Source organism: Vulpes lagopus, chromosome 12 (genome assembly GCF_018345385.1).
Source record: "Vulpes lagopus strain Blue_001 chromosome 12, ASM1834538v1, whole genome shotgun sequence".
Taxonomy (NCBI): domain Eukaryota; kingdom Metazoa; phylum Chordata; class Mammalia; order Carnivora; family Canidae; genus Vulpes; species Vulpes lagopus.
In genome coordinates, this window is record NC_054835.1 from 9,812,703 (window position 1) to 9,831,953 (window position 19,251).

The following is a 19,251-nucleotide window of genomic DNA, read 5'->3' on the forward strand; positions in this document are numbered from 1 at the left end:
GCCCACTCGGTTTTGGAGAAGTCTCTCCCTCCGTCAGTTAACACTTTCCAAAGGAAACACGTGTTTGGTGGAGAGATGGAGACGGTTCTGACTCTGAGCTCTGCTCCCGCGGGTGCAGGTCAAAGGCTCCACGGAGCACAGGCATCACCACAGGGGTGCCTCGGGATGGGCTATGCCTGGAGGAGCAAGTGCTCTGGACACTGGGCTCCAGCTTCTCTTAGGCCCTCACCACCCCTGAGTGGCAGAGCTCTTTCAGTCCAGCTCCTGAAAGCCTTTGCCTCCAGGAGGTGCAGAAGGGCACCCAGAAGGGGCAGGGCTTTGCCGAAGTGCACACGGGGACTGAGGGCCCCGACAACTCAGAACCCAGGAGGAGAGGTTGCGGGCAGCCCCGAACTCCTGGCCCTAAGGAAGAAAGGCCATGTGGGAAATGCTGCTGTCCCAACCGTGGGGCTGGGATCCGGGGAGGCAGCCCTCTCAGGGGACGGGGATGTCGCCCGGAACTCGGACACTCCCCAGCTCAGAAACCTGGAGGTGTCAGCGCGGGAGGGGCCTCCCCGAGACCAGCTCTCGCTTCTCGCCTCTTGGCATTCCACGGTTGCCGGAACTGTGGCGGGAACGGGACTTGGCCCAGGCCTCGGAGCTGGCTGGCCCGGAGCCATGTCCACATCCTGGCCAGGCGGCCTGCCCTCTTTCCTCCCTCCTTGGCCCGCAGGGCAGGGGCAGGGGGTCCGCCGGCCGAGGCATCCCTCGGGGTCCCAGCGGTGCAGGAGCCGGACACCGCCCCCGCTGCGGGGTCGCCGCCGAGCAGCCGGCTATGGCGACGGAGGCCCCCGGCCGGCGCCCGGTGTCGCGACGGGGCGCGGCTGCCGCAGTCACCTGCATCAGCTCGAACACGTGGCGCTCCTCCCCGTACTGGGGCATTTCCGGGGGTATGTGGTGCGGGGCGGTGGTCGCGTCCATGCCGGGTGCAGCGCGCCCGCTCCCTGGAGACCGCCGTCGCTAGGGCCGCCGCACGCGTCATCAGCGCGCGCCCGCTCCCTGGAGACCGCCGTCGCTAGGGCCGCCGCACGCGTCATCAGCGCGCGCCCACCGGGGGCAGGTGCTTCCCCGCGGGCAGGTGCTTCCCCGCCCCGGCCTCACCCCGCCGTCTGCACGTCTCAGCGGGCCCGCGAGGCCTCTCCAGCTGCGGCCTTCTAGGACCGGAGGTGCTCCAGGAGGGCCCCGGGTGCCGAGACGCCGAGGGGCACGTCCACACCCCCCCACCCAAGGGGGCGGGTCCTGCGCTGGTTCCGCCAACGCACCCCGACCCGGGCGCTGACAGCTCCGAGGGCCGGCCCGGCTCTGCTGTCTGGGCCAGAGTTTCCCCATCTTTAAAATGAACAGAGGTTAGGGGACGGCTTGAGAAGGTAGGGGAGTCCCTGGGGGGCTCCTAGGGGGCTGGGCGGGAAGGCCTGGGCTCACGGGCGGGGCCAGGGCGGCCACGTGACCCTGTTGCCATGGCACCCGCGGGAACAATCGGGCCCGCGGCCCCTCCCCTTCTCGCCGTCCCCCCCCCCCCCCCCCCACCTCCGCAGCCCTGCGAAGGGCCTCCCCGCCCCCCGGGGCCCCACACACCCTCGGAGGCGCTCCAGCTTCAGCACGCTCTGTGAGTGAAGGCCGCTCTAGGACCAGCGAGGGGCAAGCGGGCCGGGGACGGAGCCACCGGAGCCCTGGGGCAGGGGGAAGGGTTGGGTGGGGACCGCCGCCGCCGCCGCCGCCCCGGGACGGGGATGGGGTGGGACCTCGGGGGCGGGAAGGAGCGCTTCAGTTGCGCTAATGCCCCGTGGGACAGAGGCAGCCTGGTATCAGACGCTGCGCTGGACTGAGAACTCTAGCTTTTTGTCTTTTGCCATTTTTCGGAGGAGCTGCTGGTTTTGAGCTCTCAGTGCTCTCAACAAAACTTGTGGGGTCTGTACATTATGGACAGGACGTCCGGCATTGTCAATACAGACTGCTCCGAGTTCACCTCCTGGCTCCACCTAGCCGTGTGAGCCTGCTCCGTGCCTCACTTTCCTCCCCTGTGAAGGGGAGATTTTGGAAGGATTTCATGAGCTAATGGGCCTGAAGTATTGGTAGCTGGCATGGAGGAGTGCACCGTGTGTAGGGGCTACTATTAGTCATATTATCTCGTTTAACCTTTGTGCCAGCCCTGAGAAATAAGTACCTTCATTCCCATTTTACAGGTGAGAAACTGGAGGATCAAAACGGTGAGAAGTAGTTGGCTGAATGACTTCGGGCAAGTTATTTCCCTTTTTGGGGCCTCTTTCCTCATCAGTTGTTGATCGTGAAGCATTAAAATCAGAAGTCCCCTTGCAGATCTTATCCAAACCACCTCATTTTACAGATGGATAAACTGAGGCCCCGAAAGGGGGGAAATTCTTGGCCAAGTTCAGTGTTGAGCAAAGGCAGAGCCAGGGCTTGACTTCTAGCCAAAGGCTGCACCACCAGCCACTTGCCCAGAGATATGCTCTCCCGTGTAAAAGGCTCCAGTTCTGTCTTGTGCCCTCAGAGCTGCTTCCTCAAAGCGTGCACAACTTGGTTGGCTTTCAGAGCCAACTGCAAAGACAGCTGGGGAAGAAAAAGTGTGCCGCCTCCCCCTGAACAGGGAACACAACAACCAAACCTGCAATTTGCACTGGAGAGGTTCAGTTTGCTTCCTGGACATTTCTGAAATGACTTGCCTTTCTCCTCATTTATTTTAAGCCCTAGGCACTTTTCATACCACGATTTAATCTTCTTTAGCAGCCTGGGAAAATACAAATCAATTAAAGCCTAAAACCTATTGGGTAATCATTTTTTCCTTCCTCCTCCCCCAGATTGAGAAGTGCCTGCACCCTGTGCCTTTCATCCAGACTAATTTGGCTGCAGTGACTCTCGTTCAAGGGACAATCACTTTGGATAGCTTATTACAGCTCTTCTCACGACATTCCTGGCGTGCATGTCACAAGTCGCTAGGATCAAGAACCAAGTCAGTTTTGCTCTCAGGGGCTCTTGGGGCCACCAATTGAGGTAGCATTGCATCTGTAGAGAACTTGACAGCCCCAGGAAGCCCCAGGAGGGTGGCAGGGAGGCAGACACATAGGGCAGCCCCTTCTGGGATGGGGAACAGAGAATTGTCTCACAGGAATGGAAATGAGACCCCAGGGTCCAGCCAGTGCATGACCCCTGGGGGGGGGGGGCGTCCCAGCAGCTTTTCAGGCCTTTGGTGTCCTCTCCACCCCACCCACTGGCTTCCAACCCTGGCCAATCTGATGTGTGGCATGTTTATCTCTATGGACCATCATGGGAGGGAAAGAGGGAGCTGTCCAAGCCCAGACTTTATGAAGTCAGGCAGAGCCAAGTGGGAAATCCTGGCCTGCTCACTTCTAGCTGGGTAACTTCAGGTTTGTTGTTTCTCACATAGGGGTAATCATGGTACCTTCAAGGTGAGGACTTAACGCATGGTCAGCGCTTTCCTACAGCCCCGTTGAGAGTAACTGCTGTTAGGAGGATTGGGTTGGGTGTTCAGGATCTCCTTGAAGGCTGGAGCGTAGCTCTAGTTTGTCTGCCCCACACACACCCAGCCCCTGCAAAGGACCCTCTTGCAGACAGAAGCTCTTCATCCTGACATGCTAGTCCCACTGCCCTGCTTGCTTTTCTCTTTAGCAGTGCCCTTATTTAAAACGTGATTCATTCGCTCATCCTTACTGTTGGACTCCCATACTGAAAGATAAATCCCTCCAGGGAAGGAGATATTGTCTATTTTGTTCAGTGCTGTGTATAGCCCAGCACTCAGAATGGTGAGGAATGAATGAAGGAACGAATGAATGCATGATGTGCTTCTTACCCCTTTTGGCCTGCAGTGGTTCTCCTAGCTTTGTGTGATACTTGGGGTCCCTTAGCCTTACCCTGTCCACTGCCTTCTGTGCTTGCTTTCAGTATTCTCACATAACCCCCTCCCAGCCTCCAGCCAGGGGCCCCACCTCTCCTCTCCAGGAGTCTCTGCTGCTTTCAGGGCGCACACCATGCCTGTCATGGCATGCCCCCTGACTGTGTGCACACGGTGTGATCACAACAGCCCTAAGCGCCCTGGCGACCAGGCACTGCCAAGTGCCAGGCCCTGGGCTCCACACTGCCACCTGCCACCTCCTGCAGTGCTCACCCCAAGGCTGGGAGGCTGACACTGTTCTCTCCTGACAGCCTGTTAGTACTCAGACGCTCACCCCAAGGCCGGCAAGGAGTGGAACCAGGATTTGAACCCAGGACTATGCAACTCCAGAGCTTGGGTTCTTCACCACCCACCACAGCTCTGAGCATTTTGGAGGAGGGCCAGACAAAGCATATGCTCCTCCTCCTCCCCAGAAACCCACCTGTGTGCTGGGCTCCAACTTTTCTAGGCTTCAACCCCCAGGTCACATGTAAGCCAAGCCCCAGGCCTGTGGTAGTTGAGGCAAGTGAGGCACTTGCCTTGATGCAGACTGTGAGGGGTGCCTGAAACCCCGGTAATCAGGACAAATAACATCAAAATTAATGCAAAAACTCCATTGAAAGGGAACTATTAAAAATGTGAAGCCAGGATCAATATTACTTGTTCCTTTTGCCCAGGCTTCCCGGATCAGCAAGGCGTGGCACTGGACCGCATCCCACATTTACTTAAAATTCAGATACTTTAAAAAAAAAAAAAAAAATTCAGATACTTTGTGGACTTTCTGGTATTAACTTTTATTTCTCCAAATTGTGTGACAAATACTTTTACCTAGCTCGATTGCTGAGTTTTGGGATGTCCCCTGAAATGTCACACTGAATGCCTCACCTGCCCTGGTAAGCCTATACCATGAGAGGCACACCCCAAAACCTTGCCCCCCCTTTACTGTGTCCACCATTTCTGCCTCTGGGCAGGGGGAGGGGGACTGTGGCAGGTGTTCCAGGTGTCTGAAAACAGCAGGTGCCCACCGCAACCCCACAGCCCAGGCTCCCCTTCTCGCTCACCCACTATGGGCAGGGTGCCTGGCCCAGGCCCAGGCCCATGGGGCTGCAGCTGCTGTGAGCAAACACAGGCATCGTGGTTCCCAGGGTGGGGCCTGGGCACTGCTGCTGAATGCGCTCCCTGGGATGTACAGTAGACCACTGAGTTTCCCGGGGTACCGTTATCAGGGCCCAACCTGGTGTGGCTCTGCTCCCAGATCTCCCAGTTCTCAGCTTTGCTGCTCCCATCATGTCCTGGAGGCCACCTTTGATGTGTTCTTGCACTTCCTCTCATCCCTCTTCTTGCCATGAGGATGGCCTCCCTGCTCCAGCCCTGCTGTGGGCTCAGGATGCCGAGGGAGACCCAGCAGAGAGAAATGCCTTCTGTCCCCCTCGGGCTCGGTCCTCTACCTAGGGCCTGCCAGGAAGCCTGGAATGTCTTCTTCCCCACCCTTGCCCTTGCCAGGTGGTGTCTGGCCCCTTCCACTTGCAGCAACTCACTCAGACCCTAGGTTGGCCGGCCTCCTCTGACCCCTGCTCATATGGGGCGTGTGTTGTACTGGGTCCTCGTGGTGGAGGCACAGTGGCTGGGGCAGCTTTGAGGACTCCAGTTACAGGTCAGGAAGCCTGGGACCTAGAGTGTCTCCAACAAGCTTGCTGTGACACCCTGGACTTCGGTTCCCCCCGGCCCAGGAGTTAAAGGGAGTTGACCGACCAGGGTCTCCAGTTCTAGCACTCTGTAAATCTGTGACCTGTGACATCTTGCGTGGGCTCAGCAAAACTGTGATGTCACAGAGAGCAGAATCCACAGGCTCTGCTCACAGAGGAGATTCTAGACGCATTGTGGGCTATCTGAACCACGCTAGGGACAGTCTGTGAGGCACCAAAAGAGAGCACTCCCTGTGGCGTGAATATTTCCCATCAGGCTCATTCTTTCCATGAACGTGGGAGGCAGAGAGGAGTTGCCGAGGGCCAGCCCCTACCCTGAGAATGTGCAAGGCTGAGATCAGGGCTCCTGACCCAAGCACAGAGCAAGGAAACCGCCTCTTCTCAGACTTGACAATCCAGTACAGACTCTTCCGCTGCTTGGCCCACTGGAAACAGTCCCTAGACTTTCTCACGAATTGCAAAGGGGCAGGTGTCTTACGATTTGGTCCAAACTGATAAAAATCACAGATTTGATACTCTGTGACCTATTCTGTGATCCCCCTCTGTTGCTGACAGCACAGGAAGGCATTGGAGGCTGTGTGTGCGTGTGTGTATACGTGTGTGTGTGCATGTGTACCCCCACAGCCTGGAGAAACTGAGGACCAGAGTAATCTTTGTCCATGCTTGAGAGAAGGAAATCATGGTTCATGGCAAAGTACATGTCCTTGGAGGGTAAAGGGACCTGGGTCAGGCTGTATTCTGTCTTGGACAGCCTGGGGGGATCTGGAACTAGTGAGGTGCTCCCCGGAGAAGGCCCTGGCCATGCTGGTCGGGGCCTCCAGAGCTGGGTCTGCAGTCTGTTTCTGAGGGCCTCATCCCTGTGCTCTTGTTCCCCGTAGATCCCTCTCCTTCTGTGAATAATCACTGAGGAAGACAATGAATGAGGCAAAGGAGTCCCTTCGGAGCATCGAGCAGAAATACAAACTCTTCCAGCAGCAACAATTCACCTTCATCGCCGCTCTGGAGCACTGTAGGGAGAATGCCCACGACAAGATCCGACCCATCGCCAGCATTGGGCAGGTGGCGTCCCGTGGGCTGCCAGGCGGTGGGGCCAGGGTTCCCCAGGGACTTCCGGGCAACACCTTGCTTGGAAGGTGAAACTGAGGCTCAGAGTGCGTCAGGCATGCTTGTGCCAGGGTCAGGACTAGTGGGATGAGCCCTGCATCCCCTCCCCAGATATGTGAGTGAATAACAAAGTGGTTACACATGAGGGCTGGAGCCTGCCGACCAGGGTTCAGATCCCAGCTCAGCCCCACGGCCCCTCAGGGACCTCAGGCCGAGAGTCACCTGTGTCCCAGTCGTCTGCTCTGTAGAGTGAGAACAACTGCACATCCCCAGGGAGTATGTGGATTTAGGGAGATCATGAGGGAGACACCCCACCCGTGTCTGATGCCTGTCGTCCTGGCTGTCCGATCCCACTGGGGCCGGAGAAACTGCGCCGTGCTGGGCACATTGCTCTTCCCGTGTGCAGATTATCACAGTGTGCTCTGCAGGACTTGGAGGCCTGGAGATGAGACACGCCTTCCAGGAAGTAACCCACACCTGGGTGGGAGCCTCCCAACTGCAGACGTGCTGTGGGCCCATGGGCCAGCTTGTGGAAGGCCAGTGGTGCACGGGTGGGGGTGGGGGTGGGCAATGGAACTCAGAACTCCTTAGGAGAAGCACGTGTGCACCCCCTACGCCCCCAGAACAGCAACCCTTGCTGGCAGCTTCCTTTAAAAATCCTTTCGTCTAATAAATGTAAAAGCTTCACCCAGTTTTTTAACTTGAAAAGTTTTAAACCTACAGAAAAATACCCTTTCCCCTGAACTATTTGGAAGTTAGCCACAGCCTTTCTAGCCCATTCCCCAATGGCTCAGACTTCCAAGGCCATTGGACAGGTTTTTGGCGTCGGGAAGGAACATCTGCGACCCACACCCCCACCGCAACCCACACCCCCAGCCCGATCCCCAACCCCAGCCTCTGCTCAGAGTCTGCATCAGCGGTTGGTGACCCCTGGCAATGCATGTGCACAGGGGAGTAGCTTCCTTGCCTTAAGTCCAGTAGCACAGGGGAGTGGCCTCCTTGCCTTAAGTCCAGCGGGAGGCTCTTGGTAAACAATGCCCCATGGTCTGACTCTCTGTGTGAACTGTTGATTCTTGGTGCGTGCCCTGCCCTCCCTGGGCCTGGGTTATCCTGAGGTAACCCCCACACACACCAGATAGCCAGGTGACTCTGTGTTATAGCTACAGCGTGGTGCCTCAGGTGGCTGGACATGGTGCCCCACATCCATGGAGGCTGCCAGAGCCTCCCCCCCTTACAGAGCTGCTGTCCTTAGAAGGAACCACTCAGATCATTTGGGAAGACCTCACCCCAGCAAAAGAAAAGCAACCGGCAGTGGCAGGAAAACCCTGGCTTAGACTTAGGAATGTCTGGCTGCTAGAGGAGGGAGGTAATGCCCCCAGCCACCAGTTTGTCACAGGGCATGCGTTTGTGAAGTGGGCCAGTGAATCTGGTCTGGACGGGAGCCAGTTCCTCCTCAGCCCACGGATAGGCCTCTTGCCTCTCCCGACCTCAGATCCAGAGTGATGGGCAGGGCGGTGGGGGTGGGGGTGGGGTGCGGTGGAGGTTGCATAGAGGGGAAGAGCCCCTGCCAGGGAAGGACCTCCATGCCCCCTGAGGAGAGTTAAAAGTGGATCAACCATATTACCATTCTGAGCACCTTTAATGATTTCAGAAAGGTTTCCCTGCTCTTGTACCTGGAACACCTGGGAGCTTCCGTGTTGTTTTGGCATTGAAGCTCTTCATCCTAGAGTTGATTTCGGTGTGTGGTGTGAGGTAAAGACTACCTTTTCTTCTCCTATGGAAGATCCCTCTCCCAGGGAGAGGCCCTGGAAACACAGGACAATGAAACTTCAAAGGATTGTAGTGCCTTCTGCTTGCTTCTCACTCCTGAGGAGTGGGTCCTCTGAGCAGGCTTGAGGCATGAAAGGTCAGGGAGCAGCCCTCTTTAGGTATGGGCTGAAGCACGTGGGGCCTGGTGCAAGGTGGGAGCTCAGGGCCCAGAGCTGGGGCCAAAGGCCAGCCTGGCCACTCTCCCTGGTGCCCAAGCAAGTGATTTGACCTCTATGAGCCCCCACTAGTCACCTGCAAAATAAGGACTTGAAAAGGCACCCAGCGCATAGAGCTCAGGTGAGGGTGTTGTGAGGGCCAGGCTGCAAAGCTCGGCACAGTGCAGGGGGCACTCCATGACGTTAACTGTATATAGCAGCCTGTGCATGCAAATGCTTCAGTGTGACTGGCCTCTGCCCTGTGACTCTGGGAGGCTGGGAGGAACAGGGGTGTGGGGCGCTGCTTCCTGGTGTTTGGCCCAGAAACTCACCAGGGGCCCAGTGGTGCTGCCTCAGCTCCCATCGTGTGGGCCCTCACAGGTGCAGAGCTACACAGAGCACTACTGCAACAACTCCACAGACCGGCGCATTCTGCTTATGTTCCTGGACATCTGCTCGGAGCTGAACAAGCTGTGCCAGCACTTTGAGGCCCTGCACTCTGGCACTCCGGTCACCAACAACCTGCTTGAGAAATGCAAATCCCTGGTTAGCCAAAGCAATGACCTAAGCAACCTTAGAGCAAAGTAAGTCGCTTCTGGGCCTGTTTTGGAGGCCCAGGCAGCAGGGCGGGGCTGGAAAGGAGGGGTCCAGCAGGAAGAAGCAGCCTTCTGCATGAGGGCAGGTGCCTCCAGGCCCCCTGCCCAGGTGGGAAATCCCAGGCCCACTGATTTATTGGATGGCCCAACCCCACCGATCATTTTACTGAAGCTGAAAATAGACGCAAGCCCTCTCACTGGAGTTGACACCCGGCAAAGGGAAGGGGATCACAGAGCACATGTTCCCAGAAGCCCACAGAGAAGCCCCAGCCCTGCCAGTGTGGCTACCTAGTTAATTCTGCGCCCTCAGCACAAAGTGCCATATTCTGGAGCATATGGTTTAGTTATTGGGGTGAAGAAGAGTCAGAGGGACTAAGTACATTTTGGAGCAGTTATGGCAGGTTTCCACAGCCCCTAATCTGGGTTTCTACAATCACAGGTGAGTGGTTCCAGAGTCCTGCCCCTCACAACAGGATTAGCCAGGATTTGTTGCCCAACATCTGGTAGAGAGTGTGGTATGGCCCATGCGGCCCTGAAACCTCCCCAGGGGATTCTGATGTCTGCGGTCTGGACCAGAGCCTGCCCCAGGTCTGGATGAGTCCCTCTTGCCACCCCACAGGTACCCTCATGATGTGGTGAACCACCTAAGCTGTGACGAGGCCAGGAATCACTATGGAGGCATCGTCAGCCTCATCCCCATCGTCCTGGACTTAATGAAAGAATGGATCGCCCACTCGGAGAAGCTGCCCCGCAAAGCACTGCAGCATGTGAGTGAGTCCCAGGCACGCCAGGAAGCCATCGGGGCGGCGGCCACTCATCCTTCCTGGACCACAGGCACCCAGCCTCGGTTAAGAAAACACAAATGTAGGCAACTTACAAAAGACAGCCCCAAACCTAGGAGGAATGACAAAGGATGTTCAAAACCTCCCTGGAGACCACCTGGCGGGAAACTGTAACTCAGAGCTGACAACCTGCGTCCCGTACAGTGCTTTGTCACTTAACTTGGTCTCCACTGTCTGATCCATTCTTTGGCACCCACAGCCCCCGCCACTGATGAACCCTAAGGGGCCTGCCCAATATACTGTCAGAGAACCTCTCTCCTTTCTCACTTTAACTTCTAAGCTCTTGCCTCTGAGTGTCAAGGTCTGTGCCAATGAAGAGGACCCCCACTTGCAGTCTTGTTGGGAGAGGGTGTTCTGGGGAGGCAGCTGAGAGCTGGGGCCACTGGCCTGCGCACGTGCACCCTGCCAGGCCCAGCCACGCTGCAGGTCTGGCTTTCCCGGTCGATCCACCGAGCTGGAGGCCTCAGAGCTCCTTTCCCGCCATAGGGGCAAGTAGGCAAGGCTCGGCTCTCTGCAAGACAGGGCTGTTCGGCCTGCCGGGAGGCTGAGGGCCAGCATGATGAACTTCCTCAGTGTGATTAGGTCTCTGGGCCAAAACCCAAAGTGGAGTGAACCTGCCTTCACTTCTCCTTTACTTGGGAGAGGGAGACCATGCAAGAAGCCGGAAGAATTCTGGTCTTATGGCTCCTGTGCAAGGATGGTTACCTGATTTTCACAACACTGAAGGCCCCGACATTATAAAATGTGTCTCTGGCTTCTGAGCTTGCTGGAAGTTCTCTCTGACTGTTGGTTTTTCCCTTCACAGGGGGCGACTTAGCTTCTGTATTCTTGCTTCCTCGAGCGCAACTATCAAGAATAAAAAGTGTTCTCCTACCTCTCTGCCTGGCTCGGGTTTCCTGGGACTTATCCCTTAAAGACAACTGCATTTATCCTAAGCCCTCAGAGGACACTGGGCAGTAGCCTCACAAGCAAACCACAAGCAGAGAGCAACCACTATAGATGCTTGCTCTCAGGAGGTTCATGCCAAAGACCCACAGGCTGGCGCAGGGACTCCTTCCATAGTCAGAAGCTATTCAGATGAGAATCTGAATAGACCTCTGAATTTTCCAGACAAAATAAAAAACTGCCACCTCTGAGTCTGCTTCTGCCATTAACATGGGCAGAGCACACTGATGTCCGGGGGCAGCTGGAAATGTGCGTTCCCAGGAAGAGATGAGGCGAGGCTGGACCTAACAGCTGGGTAAGGTATTTCCTGTCATCTTCCAAACACCCAATAACATCACAGAAGGAAGGTGGTGGGTGCGGGCTGCGCCAGACCAGTAAGCTCTTGACAACCTCGGTGTTGTTGGACTCCACCAAAAGGATTGTTTTTTTTTTTGTTTTTTTTTTTTTTAAGATTTTATGTATTCATGAGAGACAGAGATAGGGGGGCAGAGACACAGGTAGAGGGAGAAGCAGGCTCCATGCAGGGAGCCTGACATAGGACTCGATCCCGGGTCTCCAGGATCATTACCCTGGGCTGCAGGCGGCGCTAAATCACTGCACCACCACGGCTGCCCCAAAAGGACTGTATTAAAACCAACGGCCAGCAACCCCCAGGGAGGTGAGCGCACTCTAAGCATGGATAGCAGGGCAGGCCGGCAGGCGGGAGCATCTCGGAGATGACTCAAGTCACCTCTCCCATGTCCCCGTGCCACTCCAGGGGAAAGGCAGGGATCCGAAGCAGACAAAGGTAGGACCTATGGCTGTGCCAGGTCATTGGCTAGAACCCAAGGGGACTTACAGAGACCACAGCCAGATTCTACTTGTCAGCCCCTCCTCCAGCTGCCCGAGGTAGCCAACCAAGCCAGGAGCCCCCTGCATCCAGACAGGTCCCTGCTTTACCTGCGAGGCCTTCGGAGGCCAGCATGAGTCACTTCATGTCAACACAGCAGAGTAGTGCAAAACAATAGATTTTTATTTGTTCACAGTTAAACACAAGCAACTGCCTTGACATTTTAGAACATTCTAAGGACAGCAAACCCTTTTGATTCCAATTCCCATTCATTTAAGATTGTACCATTTTCTCTCACAGTTCTTGTTTATGGCATCTGACGTGGATTGTTTGACATGCTTTTTAAGATCGAGGCGGGAAGGTTTAAACCTTTTGACGAGAGGACTTTCTCAAACTTAAGTAAAAGCAGTCAGTTAAAAAAAATCTTTTTTTTCACTGATGGGATCCCTTTAAACTGCAAGTTAGCCATATGTGGTTGATCCATGATTGAGTTATAAAACTAGATTACGTCTTAGCAAAATCTGTTCCTCCGTAATGTTTATTATGGTCCATAGAAGTCTTCTGAAAAGCGATCACTGATTCTTCCTGGTGCAAAATGCCTGGCCGCCTCTTTGATCAGCCAAAGTATCTGCTGCATCCAGCAGCGCCCGTACCCTCCTGTCCAAACACTGTAGCAAGGTGGGGGAAGGGAGGAGGGGTTGACGTTGGCGGGAGGGGGTCTCAACGCTCAGGACTCTCCTCTAAAAGATCTATTCCAATGGTTCAACTATCCTACTTATCCCACAGGATGGACAATTCGGTGGCAATGAGAAGGGATGAGAAGGGATGGGAAGGGAAGAGGGAAGGGGGAAGGGGAAAGGGAAGGGAAGGGAGCAGAGGGTCCTCTGCCTTCAGAAATTGTTTTCAAGGCCAGAATCAGTTGTGGACACACACAGGTGCTCACTATCCCGGGCAAGATTCCCTCTTCTCTCAGGTGAGCACGTACAGACTGGAGGACGGTGTGGAAAAGATGGAAACACCCTCCCCATGCATGTCAGACAGAAGGACGGGAACATGAGCCTCAAGGGGACAAGGGTCACAGCAGCAGCCTCAGGGACGGGCCCCAACCTAAACTTGCTCTTTCACCTATACAGAAAAGCGCCATCAAGGGCACTGATTCCTCTGCAGTGTCAGGGAGGGGAAGGCTCGTGTGACACAACTCTGGACGGAAGCACATACACAGACACGGTGGTGCTGGAGACGTGTTCCGGCACATGTGCCTCGGGAGTGGACAGGGAGGTGTGCTGATGGGTCATTCCTGGAGCAGGAGACAAGCTCTGGGTGGGATTGTGCTCGTCAGGGACCACCCCAAGAGGGGCTGGCTTCTTCCAAGAACATTCCCAGGCTGGGTGGTCCTTCACCTGCACAGCAGCTGGGGACCAGGCCTCCACTCTGCCCACACCCTTCTTACACCTGCATGGCTTCCTGCCACCTCTCGGGGTCTCCATCAGAGAAACAGTCATCTGCATGTGCACTTCCTCTCACTTGTCTTCCATTCTGGCTTCGAGTGGCATGTTCTAGTATTTGGTACAAACTCCCACTGTCTAGTCATAGTACGTGCTATAGTCTTTACACACAGACACCCAATTTTTCATTTGAAACTGTGAGTCTGAACTGCTGCAGCCCAGCTCATAGGGATCCCCTCATTGCCACCACTGTATCAGTCACCCTCTCGTATGCAACAGCAAGACTTTGGCCTTTTGTGACAAAACCACTGGAAACTACACAGGTAGTGGCAAATGGGGCCAGCTCAGGGCCTGGAGTTTCATGTTCTGCCGTCCTGACTTTGCTCTGTGTTGTGCCAGCCTCTGGGACCACGGCAGCCTGCTGGACTCCCAGGCTCCCTGCTCAGGAGAGCTGGCCTCTTCCCCTCTGCACAGCACATGCACTCCGGCTCACACAGTAGCTTAACCTATTGCCTCCATCTGTGCTCCCGGAGCCTGGTATGAACACCCGGCAGCTGAAACACAGCTGAACACTAGGGAGGCCACGTGTGCTCACCTGCCGCACCCAGCTGGGCCTAGCGCTCAGCTGCACGGATGCTTTTTAAAAAAACCTCTTGAAAAAAAAAAAAAAAAAAAAAAAACCTCTTGACCCAAAAAATGATCCCTGTCTCCTCTGTGTCCTGCCTTTGGATCTGTTTTCTCACCCATGACAAGCCCCTCCTTCCAATATCATACAATTTTTGTGGACTTTATGGCAAAACCCCGTCAAAACCTTTTTTAAAATCCCTCAAGTCCTGTCTGGGAGAGGTCCATGTGCATCTGTCCTACAGCAGACTCAGGAATGTGCCTTCTCTGTGGAGACAATGCTGCCATCTCTGCCCGCCCCTGCCCCACCCTACCCTTGACCCCCACCGCTGATACTGTAGTGCTGCTTTTGAAAACAAATTTCATGCTGCCCAAGAAGCAGACTCCAATCGCAGGGCCTGTGCCGACCCTGGTTAGTGTCATGTGGGGATCAGAGCAGGTCACGCACACCGGCCACATGGCCCTGAGGCTGACAAGCCTGCTCTGAGTGGCGGGGTGGAGGCTGCTCAAGCCCGACGTGAGTCAACACCAAGCCGCTTGAACCATCTGGTTCTGCCCCTGATGCTAATTATTCTAAAACATTTGCCTTGCTGGCTCCCAGATTCAAATTCTCTCTAGTGTCCCTCTACTATCACCTTTCCATCCTTAAAAAAACTTGCCACAACCCGATCAAGTGACCTGTTGACTCCTGGCAGACAGGTTTATCGTTTTTAAAAACTGAATTAAATCTGGCTACTGACTTGATTCCTGAAACTGTTTAGGCTGGGTAACTTCAACATGCATCCAGGCCTCAATGCCCCAGCCTTGGCTGAACAAAATGCATGGCCTGCTAGAACCCAAAGGAGGCTGAGTGCAGCAGCCCTGGGTGGGCTGTGGTTGTCGAGCTGAGCAGACAGCTGGGCGGGAGGGATGTGCCAAGGGCCCTGGGCCCAGACACCTGCCTTGGAGCCTCCAGCACAGGCTGCAGCCCACTTCACCATGTGGCCACCTCCTTCCCTGGATTTTTACAATCTGCCCATGTTTTTTAAAAGGTTTTTTCTTTCTTTACATTGGTCTCTGCCTTTGCTGATTAATCAGGGAAAAGGCTTTGATTTAAATGCCGGGTGTCTCTGTTCTGTGGCACAGGTCTCTTGGGCTGGGGGAGGGTGAGCATTTTGACCTGGTTTCAGTAGGTATCCAGTTAACATTTTTTTTCCCTTTCTGAATTTGTTGTGCTTTCCTTTTTTAAAACTGAACTAGGAATAGGATATACTCGATTTTAAACTTTCCTTTGGACAAATTCACCACATGGGGTTATCAGTAGTCCACAGAGGACATCCAGCAGCAATTGCCAGGTGGGGCCAGGCCAGGCACAGCTGAGCACACCTGAAGATTCTGTCCTGATGAGGCCTCGTGCCCTTGTAGTCTTGGTGACACAGCATCTCTCATGATCTAGCTTCCTCTGGTCAGAGGTGCTAGAATATTTACTGCAACACTACACAGAAGAGACCTTTACCCTCACATGCTGGAAGCTTCTGCATGCAGTAAAATTTCGTACTGTTACAATCCGTCTTTTTCCCTTTCACGGCTGACCCCTCTTTTAACTCAAAGAATAAAAAGAGGAAAACCAAGTTCATCAGCTCTTTCCTACCAGTCTCCCCCTGCCTTAGCAAGGACACTAAGCAACAACTCTTAGGCTTCTAGATCAACCTCCAGAGCCTGCATTGAGTTCAGATGCTGTGCTGGGTCCCCTCCCCTGAGCATGTGTGGTCATCCCAGGGTGCACGTCAGACTAACTTTGTCAATGCTCAGCCATTACTAACACGCAGGAAGGGAGTAGGATCAAGCTCCCTGGAGGGCCGGCCCCAGAAAGTTAGGGTGATGTGAGAAAGCTGTTACCTTTTTGGTGGTTTAGAACCTGCAATGGTGAGGCGGCTCTACCAGCCTGAGAAGCAATGAAGAAATTCTTTGGACCTTCAGAGCCTTTCTGCTGCAGCATCACCAAGAAACATAAACTCAAAGCTTTAAAGAGGCTCAAAGAAACACAAAGGGAGAGAGGCAGACAGAGCGGGGCAGGGTGCGGGGGGAGTGGGGTAGGGATGAACCACGAGGCTCAGCTAGCAGATCCCTGCTCCAGGGGCAGTTCCCCATCCACAAGGGCTTCTCAGGCAACTACTCAAGCCACCAACCTTCCCTCCTGCAGAGAGTAGGTTTTACTGCCCCCATGCCAGCCTGGTCAGAGCAGTCCCAGCTTTCCAGCAAACACCAAATAAATAAGAGGTAGGGGGGGAAGGGGATGGAGCATTCCTTAAGGGGAAGGATGGTCTCCACAGTGCCAGTTCCAGACTTCTCTAACAAGACATTTGTTCACACAGAACTTTCTAGGAAGCTTATCAGAACTGCCAAAAGAACGTAAGGGTGAATAAACTATTGTTTCTCTAGATCTGCTGCTTCAGATGCTGAACTTCAGAACCAAAAAGCAGTGAAAAAGTCTCATGTAAAAAGTTTCCACATGAAGATGACCAGCCTTACAAGCTACATCCCCGTGGAAAGGGATAAAACCAGACTTACCTGCAACACCACCAATTACCTGGGCTAACAGAGAGCCAACCCATTCTCCAAGTTTCAGGAAAGGAGAGAGTGGTGTGTTAGACTCAAAGAGTAAATTTGGCCTCATATTGCACAGGTTCAAAGGGTGCAACCATTGTGGGGGAAGAAAGAAAATAAAGCTACTGAGGAACGCAAACTGGCCCTCGGATTAGTCCACACTGCTGGGTAAATTAAAGACAGGCTGGGGAGTGGGCTGAAGGGAAAGTTAAGAGGCATTTCAATGCCAGATCCAAAAACCGTTCTGCATTCAGTCAACTGTCAAAAGGACCTCCATCCCATTTCCACCACATGAGCTAGCCACCCAGATCCTAGAAATAGGAAAGCCTGGGAACGAGCATTCACACTTCCTGTTCTATGCCAACAACCTGCAAGTTAACACTGATTGACCGTCATCCTTCACTGTGTTCATGATGAGTCTCATTGTAGTCCATGATGTGGAGCTGTCCAACACTGTCTGGGTTCGGGGGGGAGGGGTGTGGGCCATCAAGGGTTGGGGGAGTCTTGGCTTCCACACCCAGGTCTTTGCCCAGTTCTGTCTTTAGCGTCTCAGAAAGGCTACTGATGGTTACACTGTCCTCATCACACTGGCTCTCACTCTTATTACGAAATAACTCTCGTGCCTTCATGCCTAGGAAGCTTTTTGAACTGGGAAGGGAGCCGACAGTTGTGGGAATGCTGGTGGCAGGCTCTCCCACGGTCGTTTCCCACCGACTGCTGAACAGGCCTGCCCTCTGGTTGGGGGGTTTCTCTGGGGTTGAAAGCTCGCTGCTGCTGCCGCCACTGCTGCCACCTCCACCCCCTCTACTTCCACTGCTGCCCCGTGCACCACCAGGCCTGGGGGGCTTGGTCTCGCCGTTGTGGCCAGATGCCTCTTCATGGTGGTCTGTTACAGATTCTGAGCAGCCATCCTTACAACAGGCAAGCCTATAAGAAATCCAGGGGGGAGAAAAGGGACAGTGTTGGCAGCATCTGTGCTGGGAGCCATGCAACTACAATAGCATGCTCACACAGACACCGAGCTCTGCACTTTAGAGCAGAGAACCCAAGAGTGAGGTCTCAGCAAGAGAAACCGAGTCTCAACGAGGGACAGGAGACAAATGGCACACGAGGACATCTCGCGATTCGGGGCCAAGGACAGGGACGCAGAGAGACCACCGGGCGCAGGGGGAGTCTGACTAATGCAGGGAGGGTTCTCATGCCCTGAGAAGCATGCCCTGTTTTGCTGCTGGCAGCTCAGGGACGAGGCTCCTGCTCTCGCCTCTTTGTTCCTACCTTTCTTCTGCCGCTTCAGCTGCTTCTGCTTTTTCTTCTTCAAGTTTCTTCAGGAGCCCATCCTTCTCCAACCTGCCGTATAAATCTAAGATCTCCAATTCAAACACTTGGGTGATCCTTTTCTGAGCCTCATACCTGCTCTCTGCCGCCTGCAGCTGTCCTCTGAAATACAGACCACCCCAGAATATAAAATGCCCTACCAACAAAGGAACATATCACTGCAGAAACTTGTCCCCACGGGAGTTACCTTGCCTGGACTTTGACGTCCTCTAAATATTTCTTCTGCTCCAAAAGAAGGTGGTCTTTCTTGGCCAAGTGAGATTCCAGTTCCAAAATCCGTTTCTGAGAGGTATCAAGCCTCTGATTCTGCTGGAGAACGTGGCTTCTGTTTTTCTCTAATTCTTTCCGACACGCAGCTTTCATCATCTCTACCTCCTACAAGAGGGGCTGGAGTTAGTCCCTGAGAAAACGAATGTGCTGCATCCACTGTGCAAAACCGAGGCACTAAGCATCGAGGAGGCACTTTGGTGCACTGCTGCTGGAAATCGGATTTGGTACAACTTTCTACAAAATAAGCTGGACGAAAGTATTAATCTAATAACCCCTCCTGGAAATCTGCCCCTGAGGAAATCATCTGAAACAAGACTAGACATTTTGGCACAAAAAGAATCATGCAGCATGTTTAGAAGGGCAAAAAAAAGTACAAGTACTGTTAGTCTAATGCCAGGAGAACAGTTAAGGTACATTTTGTATATACAAAGTTTTTATAAACTTATAAAGTTTATAAAGTTTTTAGTAAACTTACAGTTTATGTGTCAGTAAAAAGATAAAAAAGCAGGCTTCACATAAAACCACATGAACAGTAGGATCAACCACATAAACGCTGACAATCACAAACACCGAATGAAACCATATAGATATTCAGTTAAAATTTCAACACACGGTGATGTCGTGGGTGCTTCATTTTCTTTTAGATTCTTCTCCTCTCACACCGACTAAGGGAAAGCTAGTGGGTGCAGCATGGTGGGCAGGTTGCCCTGCAGGCTTAAAGATCACGCCAGGCAGATGCGCTGCCTGCCGACAGACCAAACCAGGTGAACCCACGGCAAGTGTACACTCATGCTCAGGAGAGACACAGAAAGAACATTCTTCTAACAAATATGTGTTATGTTCTTGTTGTGTGTTTTTTACTGCAGTAAGGTATACATAACATAATACTTACCATAGATTTTTTTTTAAAAAAAGATAAACCCTAAGTAGCAAAGAGATGAGCTTCCATGGAAGTGTCCCTGCCTTGAAGATTAGCAGTGAATGCTTTCTTGGTGCATCGAACTCCACAGCTTTACACTCAGAATTGTGCACCAGATCATGTGACCATTCTAGCTGTGC

At 53.9% G+C, this 19,251-nt stretch overlaps 3 protein-coding genes across 21 annotated transcripts in view; 1 reads left to right on the plus strand and 2 right to left on the minus strand.

The window, feature by feature from the left end:
• Positions 1-1,746, minus strand: part of AK8 (adenylate kinase 8) — a 127,344-nt gene extending 125,598 nt beyond the window's left edge. The window contains exon 1 of one of the 2 annotated variants that reach the window (XM_041727223.1): positions 1,615-1,746. Coding sequence is in view for 1 of the 2 variants with exons in the window: in XM_041727222.1 (XP_041583156.1) it covers positions 877-960 (84 nt within the window). In the remaining variant the exon portion in view is untranslated. Of the gene's footprint in view, positions 1-876; positions 1,012-1,614 lie in introns of those variants that run through there. The other variant, XM_041727222.1, reaches the window with a different exon arrangement.
• SPACA9 (sperm acrosome associated 9) lies at positions 706-11,031 on the plus strand. Of its 12 annotated transcripts, none has more exons than XM_041727227.1 (6): positions 1,280-1,406; positions 2,223-2,246; positions 2,856-3,007; positions 6,531-6,711; positions 9,102-9,304; positions 9,936-11,031. In XM_041727227.1, the coding sequence occupies exons 4-6, from the start codon at positions 6,568-6,570 to the stop codon at positions 10,270-10,272; spliced, it is 684 nt and encodes a 227-aa protein (XP_041583161.1). In that variant the 5' UTR covers positions 1,280-1,406; positions 2,223-2,246; positions 2,856-3,007; positions 6,531-6,567; the 3' UTR covers positions 10,273-11,031. The 12 variants fall into 12 exon arrangements, with proteins under 12 accessions (XP_041583166.1, XP_041583167.1, XP_041583168.1 ...); XM_041727228.1 differs by lacking the exon at positions 1,280-1,406 and adding an exon at positions 1,570-1,645; XM_041727232.1 differs by lacking the exons at positions 1,280-1,406; positions 2,223-2,246 and adding an exon at positions 706-929.
• A 1,063-nt stretch (positions 11,032-12,094) lies between these two features.
• The window catches only part of TSC1 (TSC complex subunit 1), a 49,184-nt gene continuing 42,027 nt past the window's right edge, over positions 12,095-19,251 (minus strand). For all 7 annotated transcript variants that reach the window (XM_041725155.1, XM_041725160.1, XM_041725156.1 and 4 more), the window contains 3 exons: positions 18,110-18,297; positions 17,863-18,024; positions 12,095-17,514 (listed from right to left, as the gene is read on the minus strand). In XM_041725155.1, coding sequence (XP_041581089.1) covers positions 16,980-17,514; positions 17,863-18,024; positions 18,110-18,297 — 885 coding nt within the window. In that variant the 3' untranslated portion in view covers positions 12,095-16,979. The remainder of the gene's footprint in view (positions 17,515-17,862; positions 18,025-18,109; positions 18,298-19,251) is intronic.

Bases quoted from the DNA above. Each gene is read 5' to 3' on its own strand.
- SPACA9 (XM_041727225.1), top strand. From the start codon at position 8,919: ATGACGTTAACTGTATATAGCAGCCTGTGCATGCAAATGCTTCAGTGT. The intron at 9,305-9,935 runs GTAAGTCGCTTC...GCCACCCCACAG, and splicing joins CTAAGCAACCTTAGAGCAAA to GTACCCTCATGATGTGGTGA.